At 43.9% G+C, this 13,724-nt stretch overlaps 3 protein-coding genes across 4 annotated transcripts; 2 read left to right on the forward strand and 1 right to left on the reverse strand.

The window, feature by feature from the left end:
- Positions 1 to 1,584: 1,584 nt before the first annotated feature.
- LOC133910417 (germin-like protein 1-1) lies at positions 1,585 to 2,922 on the forward strand. Its single transcript, XM_062352828.1, has 2 exons — positions 1,585 to 2,128; positions 2,269 to 2,922. The coding sequence occupies exons 1-2, from the start codon at positions 2,008 to 2,010 to the stop codon at positions 2,802 to 2,804; spliced, it is 657 nt and encodes a 218-aa protein (XP_062208812.1). The 5' UTR covers positions 1,585 to 2,007; the 3' UTR covers positions 2,805 to 2,922.
- A 2,941-nt stretch (positions 2,923 to 5,863) lies between these two features.
- Positions 5,864 to 7,973, forward strand: LOC133910432 (rhomboid-like protein 14, mitochondrial). The gene is made up of 2 exons (XM_062352835.1): positions 5,864 to 6,400; positions 6,847 to 7,973. Exons 1-2 carry the CDS (start codon positions 6,161 to 6,163, stop codon positions 7,639 to 7,641), a joined length of 1,035 nt encoding a protein of 344 aa, XP_062208819.1. The 5' UTR covers positions 5,864 to 6,160; the 3' UTR covers positions 7,642 to 7,973.
- Positions 7,974 to 8,096: 123 nt separating this feature from the next.
- LOC133910443 (uncharacterized) lies at positions 8,097 to 9,235 on the reverse strand. Of its 2 annotated transcripts, none has more exons than XR_009908548.1 (2): positions 9,139 to 9,235; positions 8,097 to 9,065 (listed from the first exon to the last, which is right to left on the reverse strand). XR_009908548.1 is itself a non-coding variant. In XM_062352842.1 (2 exons), exons 1-2 carry the CDS (start codon positions 9,190 to 9,192, stop codon positions 8,714 to 8,716), a joined length of 402 nt encoding a protein of 133 aa, XP_062208826.1. In that variant the 5' UTR covers positions 9,193 to 9,235; the 3' UTR covers positions 8,097 to 8,713. The 2 variants fall into 2 exon arrangements, 1 of the variants encoding a protein (XP_062208826.1); XM_062352842.1 differs by having other exon boundaries at positions 9,143 to 9,235.
- Positions 9,236 to 13,724: the final 4,489 nt, after the last annotated feature.

A 13,724-nucleotide genomic window follows, 5' to 3' on the forward strand; every position in this document is an offset into this window, starting at 1 on the left:
TTGGGTTGGTGAAGCTAACGACAGGTTAAATTATGCAAAGTTGGCATTGGTAAATAATATGCTGAGCCTGGATCTGAATTTGTTTTAGTTTTTCGCTTTGTTTGCACAGAATATCTCTATCAGAATGCTGCTGCCGCAAGACCTTGTCAGAAGCTTGGGTATGTTGCAAGCAATGGCATTTTATTTTATTTTTCAAGAACAAGCAAAATATTTCTGCGCGTTTCATCAAGATAAACGGCATTTTCTTACGCTGGTCATTGGTCAGCTTCTTAAGAAAATAAATGATAACTCTCACAGTTACATCAAAATGATACAATATGCAAGAGTTCCTTGTGCGTTGTATGCTGTCTGTTTTAGTTGCTGTAAGAACTGACCTAGTTGATCCTAAAGGTGGAGGAAAAACAGAAGAGTCCTTGTTCTCTCAATCTTCTGATATTCTTCTCCTTCTTGATAGCGAAGGATAGACTTCGTAGAGTTATTGTTCTCAGCCAAAATATACCTTCGCGCGGGCAGCCACTGACCAACGGCTGATTCCCACCACTTTCTCATCTTTAATTCAAAGAGTATTTATTGATCGAGACTGGAGACAGCAGGTAGCTTCCCCGCAAGTAGGGTATAAATGTACTTATCCATTTTGCTTAGTCATAAAATTGATTATACGCCACCTATAGAGATCTAAACTTGGATAGTTTGATCTCTAATTAATAGTGCCACTACATAACGTGATTCTGAATAAATCTCAAAGAAGAAGTACGACTACCATGTCCAACAGACCGACCACATCACATGTGCGATTAGATTAGTACGTCTTCCTCTTCCATGGTTCGCGGTGCACTGGGGCAGGCGAGACCCGCGCTATGAAGGTGTTGTCTCCCACGGAATAAGAATCATAATTATCTCCATTTCTGGTTAATCGGACAGTTCGTTCCACGCTGTGTGCATTGTACAGTGCAGAGGCCAAAAACATGCTTTCCATTATTAAGAAAAAAAACTCATGCGTTTGTTCATCGTGCAATTCTCATTGAGCTTACTCATCTTAGGCTCTTATCCATAACTGATCTCTTGTGCGTAGAGATCACGAGATCGTGGAAGAACTAATGTGCTAATAATGCAACACGAGGACGAAAGGGAGAAGTACGGATCACGGATCCGGGGCCGGACTGTGTTGTGTTCAGTTTGTGTTTTGTTTTAGTTAGTGTCATGCATGAGCTCACGAGTTGTGTGATTGCCGGGCACAATTAGTTGAGGCCGTGGCAAGATTAGCTCGCGTGCATGCCCAAGTCGCGTCTCTCGTGGACGTCGAGTGGCCCGCTGAACGTGCGTGGACACGGTCACAGCGTGGCGCGAAGGGCGCTCCAGGTAGTTAGAATTTTCCGTTAAATAACAGAGAGAGAAAACAGAAAAGGTTGCGGCTTGTTGAGCAGCGCAAAAACAAACTTCAGATGTTCGACATTGTGTTCGTGTGAGTTCTTGGTTAGATCGTGAGCGAGTCTGGGAGTGATTTCATTTGTCCGGTGTGTGTCCTTTCACACTCGCCGGAGCATCCGGCGTTTGCTCGTCGTCTAGCTGATTCGAGAACGGCAAGCGGCGAATCGACACCGGCGTGTCTGTCAGACTGCCAGAGCAAGAAACGGAGACGCCGGTGTGTGCCATCCGGTATCCACGCGGCCACGCCAAGTTGCCACGCACAGAAAAATATATTCAACGCCGCGCGGCATCTACGACTGTTTCCAAGCCCAATCGTGTAGCAGTTCGCCTAAGCTGCATAAACAAAACTATCTTCTTGATGCTTGTCCTTCTTCCAAGGTTCCTACCCCGTCGTCGCCTTCCCCCGTTCCCCGGGTATACCGTATACAGAGAGCTCCTGTCTTAACCACTGATTAGGCTGGGTAAATCTCCCTGCCTATAAGTACGGGCTCCTACTCTGCTTGTTTCCAAACCCAGGGATCACTCATCCACTACGTGTTGATTAAGGCAGCTGCAGGTAGCATCATCCCCCGACCGATCATGGCACGCATCCACCTATACGTCGCCGCGGCCTGCACCGTCGTCCTCGCGCTCGCCGTGCTCTCCCTCGCCGGCGACCCCGACATGCTGCAGGACATCTGCGTCGCCGACCTCGCCTCCCGTGAGTCATCGATCTTTGATTTGTCATGTTTCTTGCTGCGCGCTTCAACTTCTTGTATTGCTCGAGCCTACCTCAGCTAGCCGATTAGGCAAGCAAGGATAGATGTACTGACGCGCTGCTGGTCCGTGCGTGCGGTGCAGCGATCAAGCTGAACGGGTTCCCGTGCAAGGCGAACGTGACGGCGGACGACTTCTTCTTCGCGGGGCTCAAGAACCCCGGCAACACCAACAACCCCGCCGGGTCGGTGGTGACGGCGGGCACCGTCGAGAAGTTCCCGGGCGTGAACACGCTGGGCGTCTCCATCGCGCGCATCGACTACGCCCCGGGGGGCCAGAACCCGCCGCACACGCACCCGCGCGCCACCGAGATCGTCTTCGTCCTCGAGGGCACGCTCGAGGTCGGATTCATCACCACCGCCAACAAGCTCTTCACTAAGACCATCACCAAGGGGGAGGTCTTCGTCTTCCCGCGCGGCCTCGTGCACTTCCAGCAGAACAGGGGCTACGGCCCCGCCGCCGTCATCGCGGCCTTCAACAGCCAGCTCCAGGGCACGCAGGCCATCGCCGCCACGCTCTTCGGCGCCGCGCCACCGGTGCCCACCGACATTCTGGCCAAGGCCTTCAAGATCGGCAACGGGGAGGTGGACGCCATCAAGGCCAAGTTTGCGCCCAAGTAGCCCTTGCGCTTTGGACCGTTTGCATTCATTAATTTCTTAATAAATCGCGTTGTGTTAATCTGTATGTCACATTTGTTATTTCTCCTCTGAACAATAAGATCGTAAATTTTGTGTTGTATTGAATATTAAATTGGCTCTTTGGCGTGTTGACAAAAAATTATCCGTAGTGCTTCTATGCTTGCCGATCGGGGAATCAGAAACTATGATAGGCGCATGCCTTTGGCGGTGGTTATTCCACGGTGTTTGCTCCCTCCGCGTGTGATCAATGTCATCAGGCCATACAAGTCAACTGTTGATAAGATTCAGTTTCTCAGCCCAAGAGTCTTTTCCTTTTTTGATAAATTTATTGCAACTATGCTCCTGCTTAGGGTATGACAATGTTAGATACTTAAAAGAAAAAAGTGTTAAGTACCCACATAAAATTGTAATTTTTAATATAAATAAAGACTACATGTGTTTAAATATAATTAATTATCTTGTTAGTACTAATATAAGCATCGATGTTTAAGTGTATTACCCTCGTAGAAGCACATATGGTAGTGTAGTTGAGAAAAAAAACCAGATTTTTTTCTATAAACACGTCCTCTAAATATCCCATTGTATATACTCTTTAGGCTACACTAGAAGCTACTCAAATAAGGGGACTATTAAGCATCCATCACTATAGGCATAGATTTCAACTTGGCCACTATTCTTTTCAACCACGATTACGCCACTACTACGCTACGGCGTTTTCAAAAAATGTAATTGCATCCCTAATTCTACCAGTCAACAATCTTTACTATTAATAAATTCTAGGAAATAACTAGAAAATGGTGAAAAAATAGATAGTTAGTAAAACTCAAGATAAAAATGAAACAATACACGAAAAATCAGGGAAAATATTTCAATCTTTCTCATAATTATTTAATATCCATAAAATTTATGTTGCAATTTTATCTTGAAAATTTATCCATGCGAGGGGTGGGCTTGGCTCGCTGGATTTAGAAGTCCGTGGTGAGGAGCTCGTGGTGTGGGAGTGATTTATTGGATCTGGCACCGTCGCGGCTGAAGCTCGCTAGATTTGGCGAGACTACGACCCCACAAGCTAGGTGGCGGGTGGCCGGATTTGGAGACGAAGAGGACCAGTATACCAATGGTGTGGATCGTTCCCATTACTTTCTTTTGTTGTTGCAGAAACGTAATTTCTTTGTTGCAATTAGTCTTCTCAAATGTTGCACAACCAATTTGTTGTTTCGTTTTTCTTCTAGTTGTTGCATAAGAGTATTTTTGTTGCAACAACTACTACTGTTTGTTATTTGGGATTTTCTGTTGTTGGGGATGGTTCCGGGTTGATGGGGACGAGCTCCTCGTGGATCCCCTAGGTGAATTCGTGGTGCTCCACGATATAGATCTAGATGAAGTGGGGCAGACTCAGTTTTTACCTCCACTGCCCTCCATCGGCATGTTCTACACTAGTGCCTTGTCCCGTCCTATCCCGAGATTGGTGGAACTTTTTCTTGCCCCGCTCCACCCTGCCCCGACCGTGAACACACTGTCATGAGCTAATAACACATCAAAAGAAGATATATTGAAACAAAGAGCTAAAGGAAAATGATTGAGTAATAGCTGTGCATTTTAGATCATTTGCAAATACTAAATCGCCAAAAGCTCCAAATCAAATTTAATTAGGAGATAACAACTACCATAACATATAAGTAAACGAAAAGTTGCATCTAAGCTAAAGTAGACCTGGCCAACTAGGCCAGCACGAGACCCACTACTGGAGGCATGGCTCAGCCTGACCGCCCCACCCCTGCACCGCCGTCCTGGCTGCTGCAGTGTCCTGCTGCCCAGCACAACCCTTTGTGCTGCAACCGTGCACAAACCAACCTGACATTGTACGATCGCTCACGGAACGTGTTTTGGGTCGCACCTTTGACACTCAGACCGTTTACTTAGCCAAGCCTTAACCGGGCCATGCCAAGTTGGCCCGTTAAACCCAGTTGCACATGTCTGAGCTGAAGACACAAGGGTATTGCTCATTTCTCTCAATAATTTCCACATCAAAATCAAAATGGTGATGAGATCTCCGTGTAAAATGGACCTCCAGAGATACACAACTAGTATAAAGAGGATTGATACCACTATCTTGCTGCAAATTGGAAGGGGAAGAATGAAAGAATGAGAAAACTGGATCTGAGTAGGGAGCTCGAACAAGTAGTTGACTAGGGTTTAGATTTCACCCTTTCATACTTGCATTTGAGTCTTCTAATCAAAATCTTAATGTGCGTGTAAAGCATACTACTCATATACACATTTACCCTAAGGTGGGCGTGCAGCGCAATAGACCTTGACTCGCCCCCGCTCTCGATCGATGTTGCACCTCATCTTACCTCGCGATAGACCTTGACTTGGCCCCACTATATCTTGATTGGTGCTCCACCTCATCTTACCTCGATAATAATTAAAATAATAATATACCTGCTCCAACTGAGACAGAATAAATAGAGACCAGATAGATTAGACAGAGACATAGATCTCTACCCCTTGATGAGGAAGCGAAGTTTACATGAGGGAATGTTGCAGGGACAAGTCTGTTACTTTGCGAAATGTTGTAAGGATAAGTCAAATACTACATCATCTTGTATCTAGTATTGAGACTAAAAAAAGTATGCTATGTTACGACGAAACTTATTTTACATCGATCCAACGACAATATATTGTTGGCCTTTTCTAATCGAGCAGCAACGAAGCGTCCTAGCGTCTGTCTTGAACGTCGAGCGTTAGCAGCCTGTAAAATACTCTCTTGTTGCAAATATAGGTCGTTTTAGCCTCCTCAACTATTCTCTAAATATAAATTATTCTCGAACTTCTATGTATTTTTTTCTCTTTTGTTCTCGTCTTGTCTTTGTTTAATAAATACTACCACTCTTATAAATAAATAAATTATATTTTTCAATGCAGAATAAATGAAGTGTAATAAGATCATTTGATCTACTTTCTTAATCCTTCGCACAAGTCTAAAACGAACTATATTTATAATTGGAGAGAGTAGTTTAAAAAAATCCAAGATAAAGTGGCGAATTTATTGAAGAAATAGAAAGACGGAAAACAACAGGGGAGGTCAGGCGAAGCGAAGTATGGGCCGGATCTAGAGTTTTCCGGAAGGTTCGCTCGCCTCACCGCCATCTCTTGCGCCCGAAGAAAGGAGGAAACCAAAATCCCGAAACCAATCCAGAAATAAAAGGAGTCCGGAGCTACAAGTCAGACGAATTCTTGGGATTGCGTGCGTGACGCGCCGGATCGTGTGAAGCCTTTGGCCTCTGGTTCTGTGCGGGCAAGCCGGCCTCTTGGGATTCGGCGGCGCCCCACCGATGGGGGCCGGCATGAGCAGCGGCCGGCGGCGCAGCTTCGTCGTCGAGCGGTCGGGGGGTTTGCTGGCGCTGCTGGGGCTGCAGGTGGTGCTCGAGTACGGCCGCGCCGGCGCCACCCGGCCGCCCGTCACTGCGGCGCTGCTCGCCGCCAATGCGCTGGTTTACCTCCGCCCGGGCGTCCTCGACGGACTCCTCCCCTCGCTCTCCCGCGCCTCCTTCAACCCGTACCTCATCTTGAAGGTACCCCACCTGCTTACCTATCCACAGCGCAATTAGATTTTGTTACTCTGCTAGAGAATTTCAAAAGTCCACCCATTATCTCCGTTCTAGAGCTATTTAAGATTGAAAGTTTTGTCAATGTGATACAATTTGACCATTGTGCTGTGCAATCGCGGTTCTTGGCAAGTTTTGCCAAGGGTTTACCCATGTTATCATGCTAGGTTTAGTTGAGTAGTACACGATACTAATTTTCTGTTATCAGCGAGTTGCAATTAGGGAAATCTGTTTGTATGGTTCCTGGGACTAGGTGCCATCTCCCCATGTTAGGTATGTGGCTGAAAAATGGAATGAAGAAGACATAGAAGAGCAATCAATAAACAATGAAGTTGTTTTTATTTCCCATTGCTGCGATATTTACTGTATTCAGTTCTAAGTCCCCTGACTAATTATGATGAACATTGTTGCAGCACGGCGACTTGACGCGCTTCGTCCTGTCAGCTTTCTACCACTTGAGCGAAACTCACATCTTCTACAACATGACATCTCTCTTGTGGAAGGGCATACAGCTTGAAACATTAATGGGTAGTGCTGAGTTTGCTTCCATGGTTGCTGCATTGCTTGGCCTGTCTCAGGGCATCACACTGCTCTTGTCCAAAGGCTTACTCTTGCTGGGTGATGATACTGCGTATTATGATCAATATGCTGTTGGATTCTCTGGCGTGTTGTTTGGCATGAAGGTTGTGCTGAATGCCTGGTCAGACGATTTTGTCTATCTGCATGGGATGGTTATTCCATCAAAGTATGCTGCCTGGGCTGAATTATTCCTCATTCAGGCTTTCATTCCCGGGACTTCCTTTCTTGGACATCTTGGTGGGATACTTGCTGGACTGGTCTACCTTTGGCTAAAGCGCTTGTTCGACGGGCCAGACCCACTCACTCTTCTGATTTCAAACGTTGCCAAGGTCGTGACCTGGCCAGTGAGATTTGCTCAGAGACTTCTAAGGTCTGGCCGTCACATTACAGGTCAGGGCAGGGTTGGGCGCCGTGCATCAGCAAGAGAGACCCCTCGAGGTATATGGAGATGCTCAACCTGCACCTATGACAACTCACTTGCTACCGATATCTGTGAGATGTGCAGCACTGTGCGTGAGGACCGTGCTTTTTCGCCGAGACAGCATCATCAAGCTGTGGGTAACGGGGAGCTCTCGTTTGAGGTCCTTGAGGAGATACGCCGTAGGAGGCTGCAAAGATTTGACAGATGATGCAAATTATTGCTACCAATACAAGGATTGTGTGGTGCTAAAGAAGCTTCTCCCTTTTGAAGACTGGTATTGCCCTTCCTCTGCTAGATAGTTCCAGCATACTGATGATGAAGAGCGATTTACACAATTGAACTTTCCTCACCATCCGATGGAGCCTGCTACTCATATAGCAGCATTCTTTAGGTTGTCTCAAACCGCAAGCCTTGGAAGTAGTTACTATCTATTTTTGTATAAATTATTTCAGGCTACATTGAAAATAAAGTACCTGAGCACATCATAATGCTTCGTAACAGCGGCAAGAATTGATGATTTACATCATCTGTCACTCTCTATTCGTTCATGTCAGTTCTTTTATATATAATATAGCTTGAGACTTAGGAGGTACATCGTCGGATATGTTCATTTTTCATCCAATAACTAATCGAACGAATCTTAAAGCATTTTTTTTTTTAGTAGTGGAGTTCTGGATAGGTCCATTTTTTTTATTAGGATCGAGGAAAATGGATCTGATTAAATGGTTCGTAGTGGGAATAATCTGGCAGACTTGTCGAAAATACAGATATCTGCTTTATGATGTATCAGGGGTTCATCGATAACCGATGGGGACAAGATCAACATTTTGCCTGAATTCACCTAAAACTAGGTCACCAAAAGTTTGATCATTCAGTGTTGATTCTTGTTATATGCTTTGACGATCCATACATGAAGTAGAAAATGATGAAGCGCTGGAGTAGCACAAAAGATTCAGAAAATACAGATAGCTGCTTGATGACGTATCTAGGGTTTATCGATAACAGATGGGAACAAGATCAACATTTCGCCTGAATTCACCTAAAACTAGATCACCTAAAGTTCTATCATTCAGTGTTGATTCTTGTTATATACTTTGACGGGCCATACATGAAGTAGAAAACGATAAAGTACTGAAGTAGCACAAAAGATTCAACCTCTCGTGATCAAAATGTAGCACATCCAAGTCTGGAACAGCAGCAGAGAGGAGGCAAAGCAGGGGATACGAGCAAAACGCCTCGTACCTCTGCGTGTTGCAGTCTTGGCAGTAGAAATCGTTGTGCTAGACGAGGGACCTGGCCCCGACCACTGCATCCGCCTTGCCGCTGCAGTTGCAGCGGCCACGGTCGACGCAGATGATGCGTGAGAGTATCGCCGTCACGGTAACCGGCGTATCATGCTGGTAGCCTGGCCGTTCTGCTCCGGCTCCGGCCGATCCGATGGATCCCGATATTTGCCCAGAAGGAAGGTCGGGTGCCGGAGGAGCGCGAGAAGGGTAGCCTGTCCCTGATGGCCTTGCTCTTTGCTCTCGTTGCTGCTCTCCGTGACGGAAGGAGAAGACGACGACGGCAAGGAAGGGGGCAGTTGCGGCGGAGGACGCCCCAGCCGTCGACGACGGGGCAGCAGGTCCAAGCCTGATCGATCGAACGGCTCAGGAGTGCAGGATACGCAAAGATCAGAATCAAGAAGCAAGGAGTTGGATACGACCTACCAGGAAGGCCAGGTGCCGTTCCCACCTCTGCTTTCTTCTTCCCACTCCATCCATCCACGTATTGACAATTCGTCTGTACGTTTAACTACCTATGCCCTGGGTTCGAAAAATTATTAAAAAACGCTTGATATTCACGAAAACTAGTCAACTCGGTCCGCACCTAATTCTAAATTTGACTAGTTTCTAATTTAAATTAAAAAAATTAAAAAATTCACAAAAAAATATAAAAATATTATAGACAATTCTAGGATCTTATGTGAAATTTGTTTTATAAAATAATGTCACTTGCATCATATTTTATGTAGAGGAAGTTTTAAAAAATAACTAAAATAGGCCGTATGAATATGATGATTTGGCTCATCATATTAAGGAAAAGCTTAATATGCAAAAACATATTTTTCATATGTAGGGTGTATCTTAATCTTTAAAATTTGTTTCATTTTATTTAGAGTTTTATTAATTTCTTCATAATTTTTACAAAGTTCACAAACATAAAGTGAACATGTTAAGAAATAGTATTGTAATTAACATTTTTTTCATTTCTATCATTATTTTTCCTACATAAAACATAGTATAAGTAAACTAATAAAAGTGGTTTCACTAATTTTGGAGGTGTGATGGGTTAGTTATGAATTAATCTAGTTACAACACATTTACATAATCCTGCATGTTACAATAACTTTTTCATGAGTTCATTTATTTTTAGAAAACACTGGATCATGTAAGAAGACTAACAAAATTCGTTTCATGATTTTTGGATTAGCAAAGAATTAACTATACATTTAACTAGGTTTAGTAACTATATTTTCGCATAGAAAATATACAAATTTTTCATGAGTATAAATACTTTACCATGTAGATCATGTTACAAGAAAACCAACAAAATTTGTTTCACTTGATTTGAAGCTCAAATGAATTAGTTATCGATTTTACAAAGCTGAGCTATTTTTTTTTTCTTGAACTTCACTGAAATTCGATAAAACTGAATGGTTTTCGATAAACTGAATGGTTTTTGATGAAATTCAAGTATGGTTTCCATGATTTTTACAAAGTTTACAAGCATAAAGTGAACATGTTAAATGGACTCCTTTCTCTAATACGTGGGCCCTACAAGCGACCCCACCATCCCAACCACCAAAAGGGGTAGCACCACCTACTCTCTCTCTCTCTCCCTCACTCCACTCCCGTGCTCCCCACCGGCCACAAGAGCTCTCCCTCTCACTCCCTTCTCAAGCTCTCTCACTCTTCCTCGGATTCCTGCTTTTACAAGCGAAGCCGAGGTACGTGTGTGGTACTCACGCGATCACTAGCTCATAAGCTACGCATCCCTCCAATTTGTTTGCTCTTTCCCAAAGGATTTGAGCCAGATTTGACGTCTTTTGGTGTTTAGGGTTGAAACGTGAGGAACATCGGGTTTCTTTGTCTCCCGAGCAATTTCCCTCCGTTTCCTCCTTCAACCGACAGTCCTCAAGCCCGAAAAAGCATCTTGGGTGAGTCTTCTAGGCTCCCATGGCATGGATGCACGAATTGGTTGGTCGAAATCTAAGAATTTGGAGCAAGGGTTGAAGTTCATGAGTTCTTAATGTTTTGGTAGTAATAGCCAAGTTTTGGTCGATTTTGACTTATGCGTATGGTCCTATGAGGTAGAGGAGGTCATGATGATACTCTAGGTCCAAATCCCCACCCAAAAGATCGCCGGAATCGTCACCTGCGAGCTCACCAAGTTCCCCCGACCCCATACAGCGGCCTGACCGTGTTTCTTGGTGGTCTGACCATCATTCCAAGGGTCCGACTGTCAGAACCCAAACCTCTGTGCATGCCGGTGGTCTGATCGTGATTTTTGGTGGTCTGACCGCCCCTATTGGCGGTCTGACCGCGGTCGCTCAGACAGAACCGTTTTCAACATAGTTTACTATTGACTGAAACTTGTAAAATTCATAATAAATTATCTGTAGCTCCAAAAATTATGAAACCAATTTTGTTGGTTTTATAATAATCTACTCTACCTGATAAAAATATCCCCAGATATTAAATAGTTAATTAAATTTCTGAGATTAATTAATTAGGTTTATGCTTTGTTAATTCACCATTAATTCTTTACAAGTCCAAAATTAACGAAACCAATTTTACTAGTCTCCTTATGACTTGTTCTAACTAGGAAAAATATTTTAATACTTTATATGGTATATTTTATGGAAATTCATCATATGCATATTGTAGCATGCATTATTGCATTTCACTCATGCTCATCATTGCATACGCTTTTCTTTAGTGAACAAGGAGCCGGAGTGTAATACGACCGTGGTTGAAGATAACACTAATCTTCTGGATTTCTGCGAGTGTTGGTTGGGCAATTATAGGCGGCCACCTGAGCAGCAAGACAAGCAACTAAGCATATTGCACCTTTATTCAATTGAATGAAGTTTAAAATTGATAAATTTATGCTTATGTATATTGCATGTTTAGCAAGTCGGCGTTGGGTATAAATGGGTAGATCCTATGTTGATTGCATTATCTCTACTTTGAGATATTGGTTACCTGCATCCTTGTAGCCTTGAGAGCATGTTGTCATCTAAGTACAATTTGGACTTAAGTGCTTAGCAATACATAGGTCACCGATAGAAGTCGAGCGGTGGAATGTTCCATCATTCGCGAGCTATCGATTTAATTGTTGTTCACAATAATTTTAACCTTGACGGGTTGTTGATGATGGTTGGATGAGTGATGAGTATGAGGCGAGATGTGGGTGGTGTTAGGGGTATTTTCTGTTCCGGAGGAGTTCCTCGGGGTAGTTTAGCAGAGGAACCCGGACACCGTAGACTTCTTGCATCGTTTAAGGCCGTCTGTCGGTGTCGTTGGCTTTAGCACTTACCTTACTCACCACATGCCGATTTAATGGTAAGGTGAGCCGAATACCTCTCTAGCAGTGATCATTTGGGCATGAACACCGATGGTGTGAGCGGACGGACTTGTAAGAGGTGTTAGTTTGCTCCGGGAGTAGTTCTAGTACCTCCGCGCCGAGCGATACACCATCCAAATGGTTGGGGTTTATTGGGAAAGGTTGACACGAGTACCCCCTTGTGTGGACCTGTGTGGTCGCATGAGCCGTATGGTCCTCAGGTCGTGTGGGTCCAGAAGTATCCCCTGCAAGGTGTAAAAATATTTTGAAATACCGCGCTCTCGGTCATGAGCATGCTATTGTTTCATTCGCATCAGTCGTAGAGTTTTCGATAATGGATTGTGGTTGAGTACGTGGGAGATGGTTGGGTTGGTCTATGTTACACATATGTTCGTATGGTTCCAATTACTTTATGTTCAGTTGGTTTTTGCAGGGTAGAATTATGTTTTGTTGGTTAAGTTAGTTGCTCACACCTATATGTCTAGGTTGCTTACCGCTTCTGCTTAACTTAACCATGTGGCTTATCCTTGCTAATGGCTCAATGCATAATCTTTAGAGTCGAGCTATGTATATGTGCTTATATGGTTTAAGTCTTACGAGTACCTTCGTGCTCATGCCAGCATTTTCAGGTGCTACTGGTGGGGAAGAGCCGGTGTTTGGCTACCTCGTACTTGCCGATCAGGGTGGCAGGCAAGAGTAGTTCATCCTACTCTTGGAGGTCGTGCTTTGGGGTGGAGCCTAAGGGCTCCACTCTCTCTTGGTTGTATAGGTATAAGTTTCCGCTGCATAGATATTGTTACCTTTTGATGTAAATTGTTGGAAATGGTTGCATGTTAAAGACTTGTAATATAAATTTTAATTACTCGCTCTTTATTAAGCTGTGTTGTGATGTGTTATGTTGGAAGGCATGTGTTCCAATCTTGGGCACAAAACACGTGCCGGGACTACCGGGATAGTATTCTGTTTAATCGTTGAAGTCTTGATTATGGAAATAATCGACTTAATGATTAATTAGAATACTATTTGGACGGTTCCTCACAGCGTGGTATCAAAGCTTGGTTTAATGAAATAGCCTAAAAATGATTAAGACGTTCTTTAGTAAAGTGTCAAATCCACTAAGCAACCCACCAAAGTTTTTTTTTATTCCTCTCCATGATTAATATGTATGAAACTGCTATATTATGCCCCTAAGTGTAATGCGTTGATGGTTGTTGTACTTATATTGCTTGTTTTCGTATCATGTTGTTTCATAGCATGATGCCTTTGTGACTTATTTTGCATCGACGCAATCGACGAAAAAGGTAAGAAGGTAAGGAACGCATCCCGATGGCGGTAAATATCGGGGGAAGGGTGATGTATGAGATTGTGATGCTTGTTTGGGGAGAGATCCACTCGAGAAAGAAACGTATAGTTAAGGGTCGATCATATTTCCATATTCTATTGTTCATTTTGCACCATGCCTTTGAATATGTATTTTCATCATTTTGTAGTATATGGATCCAAATAAGCGAGATCTGACATAGCAAAGTAGCATTAGTTGAGTTTGACTATGTGGATTTGGTGGAGAATGTGGACCAAATGGTGTGCGATACTGAGAGGAACGACGAGTATAGTGATGGTGACTTTACCAAATTCCAGAAACTGGTGTGAGACTCGAAGACATAATTTTATCCTGGCTGTAAG

The sequence above is a fragment of the Phragmites australis genome, chromosome 1 (assembly GCF_958298935.1).
Source record: "Phragmites australis chromosome 1, lpPhrAust1.1, whole genome shotgun sequence".
NCBI classification, from domain to species: Eukaryota; Viridiplantae; Streptophyta; class Magnoliopsida; order Poales; family Poaceae; genus Phragmites; species Phragmites australis.